The sequence below is a fragment of the Capricornis sumatraensis genome, chromosome 8 (genome assembly GCF_032405125.1).
Source record: "Capricornis sumatraensis isolate serow.1 chromosome 8, serow.2, whole genome shotgun sequence".
NCBI classification, from domain to species: Eukaryota; Metazoa; Chordata; class Mammalia; order Artiodactyla; family Bovidae; genus Capricornis; species Capricornis sumatraensis.
The window spans coordinates 574488-592868 of record NC_091076.1 but is presented as its reverse complement, the minus strand read 5'-3'; the positions used below and the strand labels follow the sequence as shown (position 1 = coordinate 592868).

At 68.6% G+C, this 18381-nt stretch overlaps 3 protein-coding genes across 5 annotated transcripts; all 3 read right to left on the bottom strand.

Annotated features, from left to right (window-relative positions):
- Window positions 1–11: 11 nt before the first annotated feature.
- On the bottom strand, window positions 12–5152 carry CD151 (CD151 molecule (Raph blood group)). Of its 3 annotated transcripts, none has more exons than XM_068976748.1 (9): window positions 5061–5152; window positions 4075–4138; window positions 3222–3331; window positions 2934–3125; window positions 2477–2551; window positions 1818–1922; window positions 1555–1713; window positions 1376–1462; window positions 12–678 (listed from the first exon to the last, which is right to left on the bottom strand). In XM_068976748.1, the coding sequence occupies exons 3-9, from the start codon at window positions 3303–3305 to the stop codon at window positions 619–621; spliced, it is 762 nt and encodes a 253-aa protein (XP_068832849.1). In that variant the 5' UTR covers window positions 3306–3331; window positions 4075–4138; window positions 5061–5152; the 3' UTR covers window positions 12–618. The 3 variants fall into 3 exon arrangements, with proteins under 3 accessions (XP_068832849.1, XP_068832850.1, XP_068832848.1); XM_068976749.1 differs by having other exon boundaries at window positions 1376–1479; window positions 4075–4175; window positions 5061–5146; XM_068976747.1 differs by having other exon boundaries at window positions 4075–4175; window positions 5061–5146.
- Window positions 5153–5974: 822 nt separating this feature from the next.
- CRACR2B (calcium release activated channel regulator 2B) lies at window positions 5975–10311 on the bottom strand. The gene is made up of 10 exons (XM_068977793.1): window positions 10178–10311; window positions 8773–8972; window positions 8585–8696; window positions 8045–8216; window positions 7508–7654; window positions 7313–7403; window positions 7109–7201; window positions 6821–6987; window positions 6553–6624; window positions 5975–6401 (listed from the first exon to the last, which is right to left on the bottom strand). Exons 2-10 carry the CDS (start codon window positions 8935–8937, stop codon window positions 6224–6226), a joined length of 1197 nt encoding a protein of 398 aa, XP_068833894.1. The 5' UTR covers window positions 8938–8972; window positions 10178–10311; the 3' UTR covers window positions 5975–6223.
- Window positions 10312–11569: 1258 nt separating this feature from the next.
- On the bottom strand, window positions 11570–16425 carry PNPLA2 (patatin like phospholipase domain containing 2). Its single transcript, XM_068976328.1, has 9 exons — window positions 16184–16425; window positions 14346–14578; window positions 14202–14267; window positions 13690–13899; window positions 13407–13467; window positions 13129–13305; window positions 12909–13041; window positions 12599–12721; window positions 11570–12511 (listed from the first exon to the last, which is right to left on the bottom strand). The coding sequence occupies exons 1-9, from the start codon at window positions 16368–16370 to the stop codon at window positions 12241–12243; spliced, it is 1461 nt and encodes a 486-aa protein (XP_068832429.1). The 5' UTR covers window positions 16371–16425; the 3' UTR covers window positions 11570–12240.
- Window positions 16426–18381: the final 1956 nt, after the last annotated feature.

Here is an 18381-nt window from a genome sequence, read left to right as displayed (position 1 = left end):
AGACGTTTATTGAGCACCTATCGAGTAGCAGGAGCAGTCCAGGCGTGGGGCACAGCAGCGACTCTAACCCTCAGGGTCCTGCCTCTGGGGGAGCGGCGACCTAGTCAGTACAGGCTGCAGACGGTCAGCGGGGGGGCGGCCGAGGCCCGGCCCAGACGGCTCTTCCCTGGTTGAGGAGGAGGCCCGGTACCCAGGGGGCCTGGGGGAGGCACCTGGGGCCGCCTCACCTGCTGCTGCCTGGCCCCCCTGCACCAGCCCATTTCTGCCCAACTGGCACAGGCCTCAGGGAGCACCCCAAGGCCCTGATCTCAGCCCAAAGACGGTGGCGGGAGGGGGGCCTTTGTTGCTAACCCCCAGCCCAGCAGATAGGTGGGGCTGACCTTAGGCCTTGGGACTTTGGTGTGTAGCTAAAGGCACTTGAAGCTGCCTCTGGGGCTTGAGGGTCCCCAGAGGGCACGGTGATGGCACAGTGGGGGGCCCAGGCAGCAGGACAGTCTCCCCGGTAGGCGAGGGGCAGGGTCGCCGCCTGGACCGCAGCACTGGGGCTCTCAGGAGTGTCAGTAGTCAGCGCGTCGCGAGAAGCTGCAGCGCACGGAGGGCCGGCGCCCGCAGACACACTCAGTAGTGCTCCAGCTTCAGGCTCTTGTACAGGCAGCAGGTGAAGAGCATCCCAAACACCTGAGCACAGGGCCAGCGTGAGCACGTCGGCCCCGGCCCCCAACACACTGCACACAGCAATCTCAGCACCCCGACACACACCCACACATGGGCAGTGCCCAGCCCCCCACACACACCACACCTGCACACAGGCAATGCCCAGCCCCCACACACACCACACCTGCACACGGGCGATGCCCAGCCCCACACACACACCTGCACACGGGCAGTGCCCAGCCCCCACACACACCACACCTGCACACGGGCGATGCCCAGCCCCCTCCAACATCACACCACACCTGCACACGGGCGATGCCCAGCCCCCCGCGCACACCCACACACGGGCGATGCCCAGCCCCCCACACACACCTGCACACGGGCAGTGCCCAGCCCCCACACACACCACACCTGCACACGGGCAATGCCCAGCCCCCAACACGCACCCACACACGGGCAATGCCAACGCCCCCACACCACACCTGCACACGGGCGATGCCCAGCCCCACACACACACCTGCACACGGGCAGTGCCCAGCCCCCAGACACACCACACCTGCACACGGGTGATGCCCAGCTACCCGCTACACACACACACCTGCACACAGGTGATGCCCAGGCCCCAGACACGCCACACCTGCACACGGGTGATGCCCAGCTACCCGCTACACACACACACCTGCACACAGGCGATGCCCAGCTACCCGCTGCACACACACACCTGCACACAGGCGATGCCCAGGCCCACGGCCCCGATGACCCTCAGGTGCTCCTGGATGAAGGTCTCCAGCTTGGTAATGCAGCCGCCCTGCAGGGGTGGAGGGGCTGCTGAAGGTGGCAAGTCCTACAGTCGCCTCGAGGACGCATCCCAGGCAGCTCAGCAGGCCCCCACTGGCCTACCTCCACTTTGTAGATGTTGGAGGCATGGTCCCGCCGCCCACAGCCAGGCACCACGGTCTTGCAGCAGCTGTCGGGGACCACCCGTCTGTCCGCCTCGCCCGAGCGGATCCACTCACTGTCCTGCCAGTCCCGCGAGCTGTTGCTGCCGCAGCAGTGGAACTGCGGCAGGAACAGAGCTCAGGCGGAGCACCGGGCCGAAGCCCTGGGGCCAGGCGCCCGCAGAGGCCCGGGGAGGCCCCGCCCCGCGCCTCCTGGCCACCCACCTCCTGCTGCAGCTTGTCCACAGCGCTGGTCACGCCCTCGTGGCCCGGCTGGTGGTACCGCCTGGTCATGGTGTCCTTGAGGTTCTCCTTGAGCTCTGCGTTCAGCTGGGGTGAGGGAGGGACAGCTGCAGCCTTGGTTGCAGACTCCGAGGTGGGGCAGGGTGGGAGTGGGCGTAGACCGGGGTCGGGGGGCCTGCAGGAGGACTCTGGGAAGGGCTGGGGTCAGGGAGTGGGCATTGGATGCTGGCTCAGACGGGTGGTTGTGGGGCCAGGTGGCTGGGAGTCACCCAGACGGCCGTGGGCAGGGTCGGCGGCAGGGAAGGCACTCCAGATCCCCTGGACACCTGCCTCCGCCGAGCAGGCAGCTTGGGTGCTGAGGGCCAGCTGGCCGTCCCTGTGGTCCACCCTCCACCTGGGGCCCCGCCCCCATCTCCAGGCTCAGCACCGCAGCCTGTATGTCTTGGTCCTTCCTAGCCTACACGCACGTGTACCCTTACATGGCAGGTCTTCACGTGCGTGCCCTGCCTGTGCGTGTGGCCCAGTGCGTGGGTGTCCGTGTCCCTATGTGTACGTGTGCGTCTCCTGCGTGCTCGTGTCCAGCTCACTGCACGTGTGTCCCTGCACGTCCGCGTCCTCGGGTGGCCCGTCCCAGCCCTCACCTGCTGGTAGTAGACGTAGGCCAGGACCCCCGCGATGATCTCCAGCAGAAAGATGATGAGGAGCAGGCCGAAGTACTGGGGGGAGGGGCAGCGGCTCAGTCAGGGGGGCTGGGACACAGACGCCCCCATTCCGTGAGGACGCCCAGCACCAGGCATGGCAGAGCAGAGCCACTGCCCTCAGCTGCCAAGTGGCCACACGATGGCGGCCCCCGGCAGCAGGTGAGGGCTGGAGGACCCCGGCCTCCCAGTGCTCCTCAGGCGTCTTCCCTCTGCTGGCCCAGCCGGGATACGGGGACCCACAGGTGGGCAGGGAGCCCCTTCCAGGTGAGCACAGCAGAGTCTGTCTGTCCTGCAGTCTCACCCATCTCTCCCTTCTAACCCCTCCTAACCCAGAACCACCCCAGGCAGCCTGGCAGGGAGCCCCACCCCCACCCGCGGTGCGGCCAGCCCCGCTGACCAGACGCAGCAGGTTCCTCCGCTCCTTGAAGGTGGCACAGCAGCCCAGGGCCCCGGTCACCATGACGACAACGCCCGCCACCACCAGGATGTAGGCTGTGGCCAGGTAGGTGCCCGAGGCCAGCAGGCTGATGTAGTCGCTCTTGAGGGCCAGCGTCCAGATGCCCACGGCCATGACGGCCAGACCAGCCAGCTGCGGGCAGTGTACACCGGTCACCACATCCGGCCCCGGGCCTGGACCCCTGGCCAGGCTCCTCCGAGGTCGGGGAAGGGGGTGCCCACTGCTCACCCAGAAGCAGCAGTTGAAGGTGAAGAGCAGGTACTTGAGGCAGACGGTGCCGCATGCTGGCGACTTCTCCCCAAACTCGCCCATCCTGGGGCCGGGAGGTGGCGGAGGGGCTGCCCGGGAGGACGGCCAAACGCCAGCGGGGAGAGGAGCGGGGGACACACGTCCAGACCAGGTTGGGCCCAAGCCAACCCCCTGCCTGGGCGAAGGTTCTGGGAGCGTCTGTGGGGGAGGGCTGCTCGGAAGCCCCTGCCACCACTGCGGCAAGGGCAGACATGGTGCCCACAGCCCAGCTGGAGCCTGGGGGGCCCGGCTCCCCTGACCAGCGCCCAGGGCGTGGCGGGGGAGGCATGGAGGACCCCCGACCACCACCACGGGCTGACTCAGCCCTGCAGGCACCTCAGGTGAGCTCACACAGGCCCCTCACCCCACCCCACCCCAAACATTCCCTGTGCCCCACGTCACAGGTTGGCAGGATCCTACTGGCTGCTGGGGGGGCAGGGGCGGCAGAAGCTGCTCAAAGGTAGGCTGATCTGTGCTTTTCTAGCTTAGTCCTGTGGCCTTGGAGAAGGCCCTCAGGCCTCATAAAGGGCCGGCCTGCCTTCCTTCCAGCCAGAGCTGGCAGGCGCCACCCCCAGACCTGGGGGTCCTTCCTGAATGGGGATAGCCACGCTGACCCAGGGGGAAATGTAGCTCCAGACTGTGCCCCTCCCCAGAGCCACCCCACCCTCTCGCTTCTGGGGGTCTGCATGAGCGGGGTGGGGACACAGAGGGCAGAGGAGCCCTGGGGCCCTGTTTCCAGACAGACACGGTGCCTCCCTGAGCCGGGCTCCCAGCTGCTGCGCCTACCACTCACCTGGCTGGTGGGAGGGCTCCTCTGTAGGGCGGGCAGGCAGAAGCTCCCACCTGAGGAGGCTTCACTAGAGGGCCAGGGACAGGCCACAGGTCAGGCTCAACCTGGATGGGCAGGATCCCACCATCCCTCCTTGTAGCTGACCCAGGTACTGGCCGCGAGCTGGCCTTCCAAAGCCCGGCCCCCCGCGCGCAGAGAAGGGAGCCGCCAGGCCCGGTGTTTTGGCCTGGGCTAGGGCGGGGCAGGGCAGAAGACATTTCTGGACAGTCCGATTCTGGAGGGGACCGCACGCCTCCTCCAAGCCCCCTAGTCTGAGCCTTGGCACCTGGCCTGTAACTGGCCCTTCCCCCACCAAGCGGCTTGGGAAGAAGAAAAGGTGCAGAAACCCCCCGCGCCGGCGGACCTGGGCCTGTCCTGGGGTCCGGGTCCCGGGAAGGCTGTTTCCAGGCACAGGCTCCACCCGCACGGCCCGCCCTCGGGCGAGAAAGGCTGAGGAGCCGGCCGCCTTTCCGGGAGTGCCCGGAGGAGATGAGCCCCCAGGGAAGGGCCGGCCAGAAATAGTTCCCGCGGCCCTGGCCGCTGCCGCCCCACCCCCGGCTCCCGAAGCCCAGCCGGGCCTGTCAGCGGCCCACGCCCCAAGGTGCGGGACGCCCAGCTCGGCTCCCGGCAGGCCGGTGAGGAATTCGCGCGTCACCGCGATGAAGTCACCGCCGCCGCCACCCCCACGCCCTGGCGGGGCGCGCGGCCCGCCCACTCGCACCGGCGGAGGGGAGGGCGCCGGTGTTCGCGCAGTGCGTGGGGTGCTCGGGAGGAGCCCCCGGCTCGAGGGGGCCGCAGGGACCGTCCGGAGACCAGGGAGGCGCCTTGCCCTCGCCCGGCGGACCCTCGGCCCGCCGGGCCTCCGGGCACTCGTCTACCCCCGGTAGGAGCCTGCGGGGTCGCCGGGCGCGCAGCTTCTCCCGGTCGTGGCTGCCCGGCGGTGCACTCACCGGCCACGCGTCGGAGTCCGGCGGGCGGCGGGGGCGGCGGCGGCGGCGGCTCGGAGAGCACAGAGGACACAGCCGGCCCGGGCCTGCGACCGAGACGCGCGGGGCCGCCCCGGGCCCCGCCCCGGGCCCGCAGGCCCCGCCCCCGGCCGGCGACGCAGGCGGGTCCGGGCAGCGCTCGGCGCGCGCGGGCGGGGCGCCAGCCCCGGCGGCCGCCGGGGGGCCACGCGAGGAGGCCGAGGCCAGGCGGGCAGCGGCCCGAGGGCGCCCGCTCGGGAGGAGCGGCGGGGCGGGGCTGCGGGGCTCCCTGGGACAGACGCGGGCCGGCCCGGGGGACGGCCTAGAGGTGCGGTCAGGGGCAGAGAGGGGCCTCTCTGGGCGCCCTGCGGAGGACGGCTCGCAGGGGAGGCTCGGGTCACGGCGTGAGAGGGTCCAGACAGGAGGGTGTCGCCTGGGAGTGGTGGGAAAAGGTTCGGGAACGAGGGCAGAGGCTGCGACCGGCTGCGCTGGGGAGCTAGAGCCGAGTGCCCGACGGCTCGAGGCGGCGCCGTCGGTGGGGACAGCTCTCCCGGGACAGTGGGCGGCCCTCGTCCCCTGCTCCCTGCCCGAGGCTCGGGCTGGCAGGGCGGAGGGCACTGGCGACAGCTCAGGCCCACCCCCGGTGCCTCCACTCAGGACTCCAGTGGGCTGAACTAGCCCACCCAGGGCTGTGTGAGGACTGGCATGGGGAGGGGGTGGCGCTGGAGGCTGGGAGCGGTCAGGGAACCCCGCCCACCGCTTCCTGGCCGACTGGCCTCTGTGCCTTGGTCCCTACAACTCTGGCGGACGGCTTCTGGACATGTCCAGTGGACACACAAGGACGATGGACGCCTGGTCCAAATGCTACGGCTCCCACACGCCAAGGAGGATGAAGTCAGTGAACTTTATTCAGAGGAAGGGGTTTTCCGATAGTTTCGATGCGCTGGGGATAGAATGAGGACCGCAGCGAGAGACATGAGTCCCTGACCCCCCAGGTTAGTTCCTTCATGTCTGCAAGTCAGGCAGGCCGGGCAGCTCACTGGGGAGAGCCCACATCCTGGATAGGCAGCCCCCAGCGACGCCGAGTCGCCTTCAAGGGGCGGCTTCTCTGAGCAGCCAGGTGAGGCCCAGTGAGTCACTCGGGCTAGTCAGCGGGCACTGGGCAGGTGGCCGGAGCCGCGTCTGGGGGGGCGAGCCCAGCTACTGCAACAGCAGCAGCAGGGGGCGCCCAGCAGGGGGGCGGAGCTCAGCGCCTTCCTGCGGCCGCTGCCCAGCCGCTGGGCCTCACAGACGTCCCTCTCGTCTCGGAGCCGCGTGTTCAGCTCCCTGGGGAATAGCAGCCCACAGGCTCTGAGGGGTCTCAAGAGGAAGCACGCCTGGGTGGGGAGCGCGGGCACGGAAGGGCTTCCTCGCGGTGTGGGGGGGCGGTGATGGGGGCTGGGTAGAAACCGGCGGCGCGGACCCCTTCCAGACGCACCTGAGGAGCTCCAGTTGCCGCAGGAGGCTGAGCTTCTCTTTCTGCATGTTCCTCGAGACCGCGACCACGTCTCTGCAGGACGGAGGTGGTGATCCGGGTGCAGGAAGGCGCCTCGGGGTGCCGCACGGCCCCCTGGAGGACCCCCCCACCCCCGCCCCGCCACGGAGACCCCAGAGGCGGGGCTGGAGCCGGGGGCGACTGCAGCCCGGAGCTCCAGGTGCGCCCCTCCCCGGGGCCCGCCCCCGAGGGTCCGGCCCACCTCCGGCACCGTTGGGCTTGCTCGCGGCGGCCCTGCGCGTCGCCTTCCAGTCGGCGGAGCTGCTCCTGCGCGCCCTCCAGTTGCGTCCGCAGCGCCTCGTTGGCCCGCCACAGCTGTGCGTTCTGCGCCTGCGCCTCCAGCTGCTCGGAGGTCCGGGCCTGCAGCTGTTGTTCCAGCTGGGGGAGCGAGGGGTCGAGGCTGGAGAGAGCCCCCCAAGTCGCCAGGGAGTGCGTGGGGACGGCGGAGCTTGGGCCCGGGCTGGGCAGCCGTGCATCCTTCCGCGCGGCGGCCGCTCACCTCCCGCTGCCGCAGCCCCGCGCGCTCCAGCTCCTGCTCGCGACTCTGCAGCTCCAGTTCCAGGCGGCCTCTCCGCTCCTCCCGGGGGAGCCCCTAGGACGCGCGGGGACACCTGAGCCCCCGCGGGCGGCAGGGGCGCAGGTGCGACCAGTTCCCTCCAAGAAGGCAGCCCCTGGGAGACCCGCGCGCCCGGGATGGGCCCACCTGACCCCGTAGGCGCTGGCGCTGCTCTCGAAGCTGCTGCTCCATCTCCTCGTACAGACACCGCACTTCCCGCTGGTGCTCGCTCTCCCGCCTTCGGGGAACCGAGGGTGAGACGGCGGCTTAGAGCCTGCCAGCACTGCAGCCAGGAGACCCTCCGCCTGGCCCTCCGGCCGCCCCCGGCCTCCCAGCCCTCACCTCCGCAGAGCATGCTCCAGGCCGTCCCGCTCTCTGGCCGCCTCCTCCAGGCAGGCTGACGCGCGCATCAGAACGTCCTCGAAGGAGCCCAGCAGTTCCGGCTGCTCACGCTGCAGCCGGGTCCAGAGCGCCCGAATTGCCTGCTGCCTGGGGTGGGTGGGTAGGGGCTGAAGCCGAAGGGAGGACTCCCCCACCCTGAAGGGTAAGCCTGCAGAGGCCGTGGCCTTGGACAGGCAGGGCATCCTCTTCCGGGTGCTCTCACCCCTGAGGGGCTGGCCTGGCAGGCGGTGTGTACAAGTGGGGCTGTGTCCTTGTGTACCCAGGGCTTTGCCTGTGCTGGCTTTAGCCATGACTGCTGACTCCAGAAATGCAAATTCTGTGGGAAATCACGCCCGGCACACAGCAGTGGCAGCTGAGGGCCGGACCCAGCCTGGCCGAGGGTCCCTGCCTGGGAACAGGCACGCGGGCAACCTGGACAGGCCTGCGCAGGTGGACAGAGCAGTGGAGGGTGCTGGGGTCAGGCTAACATCGACTTACTCGCCCAGGACCCGGGCCACCCCCAGCTGCTCCAGCGCCGAGCACAGCAGCTCCTCGTCCTCCTCCACTGAGCCCCCCGCGCCTTGCACATCCGACCAGCCCGACTCGAAGGTCTCCTCTGGAGCCCGGGAGGGCAGAGCACCCACGGTGGCCTCCACGCCCACGAACTTGCCTGCAGGGCGTGGGAAGGAGAGACTGTTACCCCCCACGGCTCAGCCCACCGCCCTCTCACATATCCTGCCCTTCTCTGAGCCCGGTTTCCTGTTTTTCTTCCTTACTCTGGTCTGACTCCCGTCCTGGGAATGGGAGGTGACAGCTGGGCTCAGGCCAGAATGAGGCACGCCTGGCTCCCAGCCTCACTAGGGTTAGGCTCGGGCAGTGGGGTGGGAGCCGGTGAGCACACCGCCGCGCTGGGGGCCCTCTGTGTCTTTGTGTATGTGCTCCGGAGGGAGGCCACGGAGGGGCGTGGGCTGCCGACCTTGTGGGCCCCAAGTCACACGTGCCAGTGGGCTGGGGGTGGGGCTCAGGGGCCGGGCTCACCCAGGCCGAGGCAGAACTCCCGAGCGGTGAGGAAGCCAGTGTGTGCCTGGTCCAGGCTTTCAAACACAGCCTCCAGCTGCTCGGGCGTGAGGGGCAGGTCGCTCTGCAGGCCCTGGCAAGGTGGATGGCAGGGCTGAGTGGCCAAGGTCAGCCCTGGGGGCAGGCGGCATCTGGGGGCAGGGGCTCACCTGCAGGTCGTGCCGGGTGATGAAGCCCTTGGCCTCTTTGTCACACAGCAGGAAGAGCTCCTGGGCCTGCTCCAGCATTGCGGCCGGGGACCCCGGGGTGCGCCCCTGCTCCCACCCCTCCTCCTCCTGGGCCTCCCCAGCCCTGGGCTTCCCGGGGCTGGCCATGGCGGTGGGCTCAGCCTTGGGTGGCCTGAGCAGAGCTGAGAAGAGACGAGGAGAAGGAAAGGGCAGGCAAAGCGGGTGAGAGGCAAAGGCGGCAGAGGGCTAAGCGGGAGCGGTGGGCACCCAGAGGTGGGGTGCACAGGAGCCTCCCTGCCCCCATGGGAAGCGGGAGAGGGCCCGGCAGAGGGGCCGCCAGGGGCATGTGGCCCAGTTTCAGGCGGTGGGGCCGGCGGGCTGGGGCCTGGGTGGAGCTAGGCAGGCTCCGGGCCCCCCTCGGAGCCAGCAGGGGCAGGAGAGGCTGCATTAAGGCAGGCGGGCTGGGGGCTGCTCTAGGCCTTGCGACTGAAATGAGGTGGGGGCTCTAGAGAGGGGGCAAGGGCTTGGGTGAGGGGATGGGAAGCTGCAGAGGACTTGAACAGGTCCTGGAATTGCCGACCTGGGCACGGGGCTGACCAGGCCGGGCCAATGAGAGTACCAGCCAGTCCTGGCTGCTCTCAGCGCGGACCCTGGGCCCCGCCTCCGGCCAGCTGGCAGGCGGGCTGGCTCCGCCCTCCCTGCTCGCAGCCCCTCCCACCGACCTGGGGCCCCAAGGAAGGCAGGTGCAGGGTCCAGCCCGGGCCTCGAGGCCTTCCAGGGCCCTTGTCGGGAACCCCAGGGTCTAGCCTAGCAGCCTTCCCTGCTGGCACCGTGCTCACCACCACACTGGCCTTCCCAGGGGGTGCCCTGCCCGTTCATCAGACCGCATCTCGTTCCTGCAAAGCCCTGACCCCCGAATTTCCCGAAGCCAGCCCCCAGTGTGGCATCACCCCCCGACTGGGACCCTACCCATATTCCTGAGGGTGGGGGTCGACCGATAAAGAGGGCGGGTCTGAGAAAGGGCAGGAGGAGGGGACGTGGACGGAGACCACTCCCCCAGCGTGGGCTCGCCCCCAACCCCAGCGCGGGCGCGCCACCCCACCAGCGGCTCCCTGGCTCCCTGCAACCTGAAGGCCGTCCCAGCCGGAAGCTGCACTGTGTCCCGGCCACGGAGCGGAGGGTGGAGGGGACTCCCGAAACCCCACGCCCTGGGGCCCCAGTCTGTCCTGCCCTTGCCACTGCGCGCCCCCAGGGGTACCGGAGTCCCTGGCCGTGATACGCAGGGATCCGTGCACCCTGTGGTGACTTGGCGGGGCGGGTGTGGAGGTACTCCGCCAATGCAGGCGGGGGCGGGGGGGGCGAGGGGACCCGCCAGGTGCCTGCCTACCTGCGAGCTTCACCGCCACACCTGCGCACACTGGGCTGTCCTCCCGCCAGTATCGAGACCCCGGCAGGGCCGGCCGGGCGGGGCCGCCGCCGCTGTCGCCGTGTCCCCGCCGTGTCCCCGCCTCTCGGCACTGCCCTGTAGCCCAGCACTCAGCCTCCCCGCCCCTGCATGCAGCCCCCGACCCCCAGGGTCTGTCCTGTCTGAGCCCCTGATGGGGTGGAGACGACCGCGGGGACACTTCCTGCACAGGGCCAAGGAGGGGGGACAGTCCTCAGGATATCGATTTCACGCGCCCAAGAGCGTGCAGGAAAAACCAGGCAGGAAATAGACCAAAATATTCTCAACGGTTATCTCTAGGAGTGGCGTGACTTTCCTCCCTTCCCTATGCTTCTGCAGCATTCTTTCCCATATTTTTTAAAACAATAAACGGGTAGTGTACTACAACACGGTATTTAAATCAGTGCTTTAGAGGCCTGTGTGTGAGAGGGGGAATGACTGGGGGGGGCTGGCAGGGGGTTCCTGTCTCAGCAGTCACCCCAAACTCTCCTTGGGGGCACAGCCCTGACTGCAGCTCCCATTGGGGGAGGGTTGCCAGAAAGGTGCTGGGGGGACCTGTGTGTGACCTCCTTGCAGGGGAAGAAAATGCCAGCTTCTTCCCAGGGGTCCCCCTCCCAGGTCCCGGCCCAGCCCTGCACCCACCTGGAGGGGCCTCCCGGGGCCCTCCTGGCAGCACTGGGGCCTGGAGGCCTCCGCTCCCCCAGGGATCCTGCTGAACTAGAACCGGCTGGGCCTACAGGACAGGACCTTGAGACCAAGGGGTGGCCCCTGGCACAGGCACGCAGGGACCTGCTGAGCCGGCTCTCCCGGTCACAGCCCCGGCCCGACCGTTATTGTTGGCTGGGGGCTGCGGCCATGGGGAAGCATGAAGGGCAGGTGCGGGCAAACCCCCAGCAGCAATCAGCTCTGGACTGCCAGCCAAGCGCCCGGCTCCGCTCAGAAACGCCTCCTTCCCCCATGGGCCCTTGTGGTCAAGAGGGGCTGGCCGCATCCCCTCAGACTGCCCAGGCAGAGCAGAGGAGGCCTCCAGAGCATGTCTCACCCACAAGACCCAGCCCCCCTCAGCACACCTGCTCCCTCCTATATTCGGGGGCAGGAAGGCTCCTGATGACAGGGGCAAGACCCACACCTCCCATCAGCCTGGGCCGAACACCCACTGTGGAGCAGCCCCCTCCACCCCCCACCGCCCACCTCTCCCCTGCGCTCAGCTGGGGAACCTCAGCCTGCACAGCCATCCAACCGGGAAATCATCCCACACCCCCAGGACGCCATGAAGTTCTAAACTAAACAGTTCTGTTTTTATTTTGCAAGGATCTTGGTCCCAAATATTTCCATCGGCCCTTGGAAAGCTGTGCCCAAGGGTCCCAGCCAACGGAGTGGGCGGCAGCCTAGGAAGCCCTCGGTGCTTTGAGAGGGAGCCCCACAGCTGGCGGGCAGGCCCTGAGTGCCAGGTTAGAGGCACGCAGGGTCCCGGGAAGCCCCGGCCTGAGGCTGCAGAGACGCGACACTGGGGGGCGGCAGCCACACACAAGTGAAGGAGGCAGGGCTGGGCCGTGGCGTTTATTACATCTGCTTTGGCAAAAAATAAATAGTTCTTCACACACATTCTTCAGAAAATGAAAAACTGTGGCCGGCGGAGCAGGTGCGAAGTTCTCAGGAGTAATACTGCGCTCGCAGGCGGGGGCGCCGCGCCCCAGAGTGTTGGCCCCACACTGGGGCGGGGCCCCGAAGGGGAGGTCGAAGCACAGGCAGGGGCCCCTGTGGCCACGCTGGGAGGGCTACCCGGCCCTCCTCAGGGCGGCGAATGAGCGGCCGGTGGACCGCAAAGCCCCCTTGGGCAGCGTGAGGGCCCCCAGCTCCTCAGGTGCAGTGGGGTGGAGAGGGACTGCGGAGGGGAGCTCAGCTGGCCCCGGGGCCCCGCCTCACGGACAGGGACGCTGGGTGTGGGGGGGCGGGCAGCCCCCAGCACCGGGGCCCCGGGGCCAGAAGGCCAGGGCCCCGGGCCCTCAGCAAGGGGGCGAGCTGGGCGGGTGCTGCGGGGGAGCGGGGGCCGGGCCGGCGGGGGCGCGCATGCGCAGGGCGTCCGGCGGGAAGGCCACGTTGGTGCAGAAGAGCCCGAGCAGCAGCTGCCGCTGGCACTCCTCCCACTTGGCTAGCACATCCCCCAGCGACAGGCTGTTGCGCATCCAGCTGGGCAGCGCCTCGCTGCAGGCGGCGCAGGACAGCGGCACGGAGGGCAGCGAGCGGGCGCGGCGCAGCTCCACCGGCTCCGACAGCCTGCGGGAGGGCGGGAGGGAGGGTGGGCTCGCGTGGGGGTTGCCCTGGAGGCTGCGGGCCGGGGCAGCACGGCGGCAAGGGGCTCACCTGGAGGGCAGGCGGCTGCCCAGCTTCCTCTTGGCGCGCATCACCAGGTACTGGCAGACGCTGCCCGTCTGCTCCTTCATCCACCGGATGTCCTCAGGGACATCGGGCAGCCACTCGAGCAAGCTGGGGCAGGGTGCAAGGCATGGCCTCAGGGGCCACGGCGGGCCGGCCCGGTCTGTGCCCTGGCTCTGGGCCCGACATGGCATCTCTGCAGCACCTTATACCAGCTGTCCCTCTCCTTGTGTCCTTGTGCCCACCACCCAGGAATGACTCCCAAGTCCGACCCGGGCGCCCGCCCCCTGCTCCTCACCGGATGGTGAAGGACACCGCGCTCTCCAGGGGCAGAGTGTAGGGCACCATCATGGCCATGGCCAGACGCACGGGCAGCGTGTGGGAGAGCGTGGTCAGCAGGTCCGTGGGCTCCATGCAGGCCTCCAGCAGGGCTGTGGGTGCAGGAGGGTGGTTGGTGGCAGGTCGGGGGCGGGGGGGAAGCAGAGCCCAGGACCCCTCCGCCCCCTCCCCCCACCCACCCTCATTGAGCCTTGAGGGCAGGTGCTCCAGGATGTGATCCTCCCTGGGCGGAGGCGGGTGGTCCTTCCCTCCAGTCCTCTCCATGGCCACTGCCCCCTCCTCTGCGTCGGCATCCTCAGGGGCAGGGGGCTGGCTGGGGGGCAGTGCCAGCAAGGGGTTGGGCCGGTTCAGGAGACCTGGGTGGGGAGAACGCGACAGGCCATCAGCAGGGCTGCGGCCAGCTGGCCCACAGGGGACGGCCAAGCAGAGCCCACCCAGCCCCGGGCAGCCCGCGCACCATTCCGCCGCAGGAAACGGAGGCCATCCCTGTAGCCCTGTTTGCACATCTCTCGAAGCACCTGAGGCAGGGGAGGCATAAACTGGGGCAGGGGGCCATACACGCCCTGTTCTGCCCCCTTGGGGTCCGCGGGGGTCCCTGCACCATCCCCCCACCCCACCCTAAGCGAACTTGAATCCAGGGCCAGATCCAGGTTGGACAGAGGCTGGGCAAGTTACGAGCTATCGCCAGGAGAGGCCCCCGGGCAGCTGTCCCCCATGCCGTTGGCGAGGGCGGGCCTCACCAGGGGCTCGGGCGGGAACAGGGCCTTGGAGAGGCGGTAGAGGTTGCGCAGGTTGAACTGGATGCTGGTGTTGGTGACTCGGAGCTCGTGGATGTTGGTGGAGCTGTCCTGCGGGCAGATGTCACTCTCGCCCGAGAAGGGGGACACCGTGATGGTGTTCTTGAGCTCATAGAGCGGCAGGTTGTCTGAGATGCCGCCATCCACATAGCGCTGGGGGCAGGGACACCGGGTCACATGGGGAGGGCCCAGCAGGGGGCGCTGATGGCCCTCCCCTGGGGCCATTTCATCTGCGCCTTTCACCCACTGGGCACTGGCCACTGTACAGACAGCCAGACCGCGGGGTTGGGGAGAACACCCCCGGAAACTCGCATTCACGCTGGGCTCACAGCTCTTGAGTAACCGGGGAAGCGAGGCCACAGGCTGGCAGGAGGGTGGGGCTGGGGGGGCACTCATCCCACCCCACACACAGGAGCCGACTTGTCACCCGGGCAGGGCGCTCAGGGCATACTCACCACGCCCTGGAAGGAAGGGGGGATGAGGCCGCAGTACACGGGGATGAAGGTGCTGCAGACATTGGCCTGGGGGCAGGGACAGAGGGGGCAGTGAGCAGGGGCTCAGGGTTCCTACCGCACCCCAGTGCGGCACGCAGGGCCCACCTGGATAAGCTCCTCTTTGGAATTGAAGTGGGTTATAATGACGTTCTCGCCATCAGAGACACGGGTCAGAGAGATGCCTAGGCGGCCGCTGGCACACCCATGGCAGTCAGCAGGCAGGCTCTTCAGCAGGCAGCTCCGGATGGTCTTCACCATGTTGAAGGAAGGGTGCAGCGGGCCCAAGAACCGCTTCCGGGCCTCCTTGGACACCTCGATGATATTGGCACCAGCTTCACCTGGAACAGCAGGGCCAAGAGTCGGGCCACACTCCTGGGCTTCGCACATTCCCCAGGGCTCCGTGCCCAGGGACCATGGCACAGACCCAAGGCAGCCCTATCCACCCAGGAGGAGTCTCTGTGTCCACTGTGGAGCCTGGCCCACAACTGGGACATTTGCCACCTGTTCCTGGGAAGAGAGAGGCTCCTGGGAGGGCAGACAGCTGAGGCCATGGCCTGCCCTCTGCCCAGTATTTCCCAATGCTCTCCCTGATCCATGAATCACAGAGCCTGGTGTGGCCTGGCACCCAGCTCCCCCCAGGAAGGGCAGAAGCCACAGGCTCAACTCTGAGCAGCCTCAGCCTTCACCTACTTGGCCAGCTCCAGATCCACAGACCGTAATGCCGCCCGGGGGCATGAAACCCGCTCGCAGCCCGTTGCAGCCCCTCCACATGCCTCTGGGGGCCATGGGCACTGGCCGGGACAAAGCCGGTGTGCAAGAGGCCCAGGAGTAGCCGGGGCAGGAAGGCCCCAGAGGCACTGGGATCGCCACTGGGGTCAGGGGTGAGGCGGGGCGCAGGCTCCAGCTGCCCGAGACCACGGGCGCTTGTGAGAAAGGTTTCTTGGGAGTGTGTGCTGGGGGGAGGCGCCACGCGAGCCATTTCCTCAACAAAGTACCACGGACCTAGGGGTGTCCTGAGACCATAGGCGGTCTGAGGAACCCTGGGCGGAGGCCACCTGGAGGGGAAAGGGCCGGGACGCAGGGTGAATTCCAGTCTGCCCCTCCCGCCCCAACCTCTCCGGGGGACAGTCACCGGCAGAGGGCAGGGGAGAACCCTGGACAGGCTCCTGCTGGGCAGGGCATTCCAGAAGCTAATGACCCCTCTGTCACTGGCTGCCTCCAGGAGAACTCCGTGTGCCGTAAACATCACTGGCAAGGGCCGCCGGAAGAGTGCGGGCGGAGAAGGCCGACGCCGGGACTCCAGAGTCACCACGCGCCTTTGGCCCCATGGAGGGGCCAAAAACGTCTGGCCGCAGCCGCGGACCCAGGCCCACAAGTGGGCGGTGCGTCAGGAGCGGGAGAGCCGGAGAGAGCTTGAGTTGGCCAGGCCCAGGCCTGCCCTGCTCGGCCCTCCTCCAGGAGTCCTCGGGAGGCACCAAGCCACAATGCCCAGACGCTCTCTCAGAGGCCAACTCCATTCCTGGCCCCGGGGCCACGGCAGTCTGGACTGCCGTAGCCGCAGGACACAGTGACCGCTGGCACCCGGTCTTACACGTCCGGGGCAAGCGGACGGCCTAGACCCCACCCCGACTCTCGAGGTCCCGCCCACGAACTACTTTCTCTTTCCAATGAAATAACTCCTGCTGCACCTGCCCTCCCCCCAACCTTTGCGCCCGAGAGGCGGGCCCTAGGTGGCAGCCTCGGCCCAGAGGCGCACCGGGCCCTACCCCAATCCCCGGGCACCCTTGGAGCAAAACAAGGCAGGCCCCGCCCCTGGCTGGCGCCCGGAATTGGACCCTCGGCCCGGGTCCCGGGTAGAGACCCCCTCCCACCTCCCCGTGGTGACGGAAGGGGCCGCTCCACCCTCGCGAGGGGCATCTGCCCAGCCCCCCCGGCCCTCTTACCCAGGCAGGCCCCGGTGACCAACGCCGTGGCCGTGAGCGCCCCGGCCGAGGCGCCGTAGATGTGCGTGGCGTTGGCCACCAGGAAGGGCGCGTGCTCGCGGAGGCAGGAGGCCACGCCGATATGGTAGACGCCGAGGAAGCCGCAGCCCGCGAACGAGATGTTCCACGTCGTCTCCTTGGGGAACATCGCGGCGGCCCGCCGGGCTCCCGGGCTCCGCAGGCCGCCCTGTGCGCCGCGCGCTCGCCGCTCGCTCTGGGGCCGGGGCTACCCCGGCCGGCTGGCCCCTCGGTCGCTGCGGCTCGGGGTCTCGGCCGGCGGAGCTGGGGACTCTGCGCAGAGGCGGCGATTTTAGCAGGGGGCGGGGCGGAGCCGGCTCGCGCGGGCCTATCGGGGCGCGCGGGGAACGGCCGCGCCCCCGGCCCCGAGGCCCCGCCCCGCCAGAGGCCCCGCCCTCCCCGGAAGCCCACCTGGGCCCGGCGACCCCGCCCCGAGCCCCGGCCCCGAAACGGAGGCCCCGCCCGCCGTCCAGCCACCCGGGCTCTGAAGCGCCGCACCTGCGGCCCCGCCAAAGGCAGTAGCCAGGCCCGGACGGGAGTCCACGTCCCCCACGTCCTGCTGCCCCACCCCCACCCCCGTGGGCGGCGGAAAGGGGCGGGCGGGGGCCCAGAGCAGTGCGGATGGCCGCTGTCAGGCCCGGGACGTCGGCATCTGAGCTGGACACCCGGGAGCCGAGGGCCCTGCTGTCCGGGCAGCATCCCGCCTCCCTCAGGCGTAGGCCTCCGCCCGCCCGGGACTCCGAGGAGCTCGCCGCGGGCCAGGGACCTGAAGGACCCACCGAGATTCATCACAGAATCACCCGTAAACACGCAGGGCTGCGCGCAAACCACAATTCCCAGAGAGAACACTGGCGTCTCAGACCCGCACCCGACCTCCCGGCCGAGCTCCGACCGCCCCGCAGCCACCTCTACCTGGGCACTAAGTTGGTTTCCACCCGCCTCCTGTCCCAGCTCCTCGGGCTGTGGGGTGTACTCCGGGGTGAGTCCAGCCCCGACCCGCCCTCACTAATTGCCCAAGCAGGTTCCGGTAACGTCACCCTCCCACCCCCTTCCGCATTTTTCTCCTGGGTTGCAGGGCAGGGCTAGCCTGCCTTGTATCCAGAGGCCAGCCCTGCATCTCACTTGTTTCCTGGCTCAGTCCTGTCTCTGTTCTGACCCCATGGACTGTAGCCCACCAGGCTCCTCTGTCCATGGGAGTTCCCAGGCAAGAGTACTAGAGTGGGTTGCCATTTCCTTTTTGGGAACTTCTGGACTCAGGGTTCAAACCCACGTCTCCTGGACTGGCGGGATTCTTTACGCCTGAGCCACCAGGCCATCTGGCACCTCACTTCACCTGCCAAACAAGGCTTATCTATGCTGAAGGCAGGTGGCCAGTGTGCATGTCACCCTTGATATTCGCTCCCCAGGCAGGAGTTTGGTTCAGGACCCAGCCTGGGGCTGCTCCCCAATCAGGCCCAGGCAAAGCCAGAGCAGGGCCTCCCCGGGACAGGGCCATCGGGCATCATGCCAACCAGTCCTCAGCTCCAAGCCACCCGTGCTTGGCATGTGTGCCTGGCATGGGAACCCGCGCCAGTAGAGCAGTGAGGAAAGTCAGCCCAGACGGGCCGCTTGGGGAGGGGGTTGGGCTGAAGTGGGAGAGAGTGCTTCCGCAGGTTCAAGTAAGGACTGAGAAGGGTGAAGCGTGGGAAGGCACAGGGCCCTGGGTGGGAGGAGGGGAGGGGAGCTGGGTCCTGGGAAAAGGGATGGCAGGGGTGAGGGTGTTTGGCTTAGAACCCCGAGTGCTTTGGATGGAGGAGCAGCCCAGGACTGGGGTTCCTGAGCGCTTGGGGAGGCTGCGGGACACAGCAGGAGATGACGGGGACACGGTGGGGATGGAACAGACCCCCAAGGCCAGCCTGCAGAGCCCAGGGGCCACCAGGGTGGACCACCAAGGAGGAGCTGGACACGGTGAGCTCAGCCACGGGCCTAAGGCTGTCCCTGCAGCCTGCTCTGGGGGAGGCCAGTGTCCGGGTTGTTTCTGAGGGAATGAGGCTGAGCCGCATGCGGGGAGGCCTCTGCTCCCATTTCCACACGCTAGCTGGCTTGTTTTGGGTACATAACCCTCCCTTCAGGCCCCTGGGACCAGGAGTTCTGGAGCCAGG

Coding starts and splice junctions, on each gene's coding strand:
- CD151 (XM_068976748.1), bottom strand. CDS start 3,305: ATGGGCGAGTTTGGGGAGAAGTCGCCAGCATGCGGCACCGTCTGCCTC. Junction 1,923..2,476: donor CCTACGTCTACTACCAGCAG/GTGAGGGCTGGG, acceptor CCCTCACCCCAG/CTGAACGCAGAGCTCAAGGA. Junction 1,463..1,554: donor CCAACATCTACAAAGTGGAG/GTAGGCCAGTGG, acceptor CCACCCCTGCAG/GGCGGCTGCATTACCAAGCT.
- CRACR2B (XM_068977793.1), bottom strand. CDS start 8,937: ATGGCCAGCCCCGGGAAGCCCAGGGCTGGGGAGGCCCAGGAGGAGGAG. Junction 8,217..8,584: donor GGAGTTCTGCCTCGGCCTGG/GTGAGCCCGGCC, acceptor CACGCCCTGCAG/GCAAGTTCGTGGGCGTGGAG. Junction 7,404..7,507: donor CTGGAGCATGCTCTGCGGAG/GTGAGGGCTGGG, acceptor GGTTCCCCGAAG/GCGGGAGAGCGAGCACCAGC.
- PNPLA2 (XM_068976328.1), bottom strand. CDS start 16,370: ATGTTCCCCAAGGAGACGACGTGGAACATCTCGTTCGCGGGCTGCGGC. Junction 13,900..14,201: donor CCCCTTCCTTCCAGGGCGTG/GTGAGTATGCCC, acceptor CCCTGCCCCCAG/CGCTATGTGGATGGCGGCAT. Junction 12,512..12,598: donor GGCAGCCGCCTGCCCTCCAG/GTGAGCCCCTTG, acceptor GCCCTCCCGCAG/GCTGTCGGAGCCGGTGGAGC.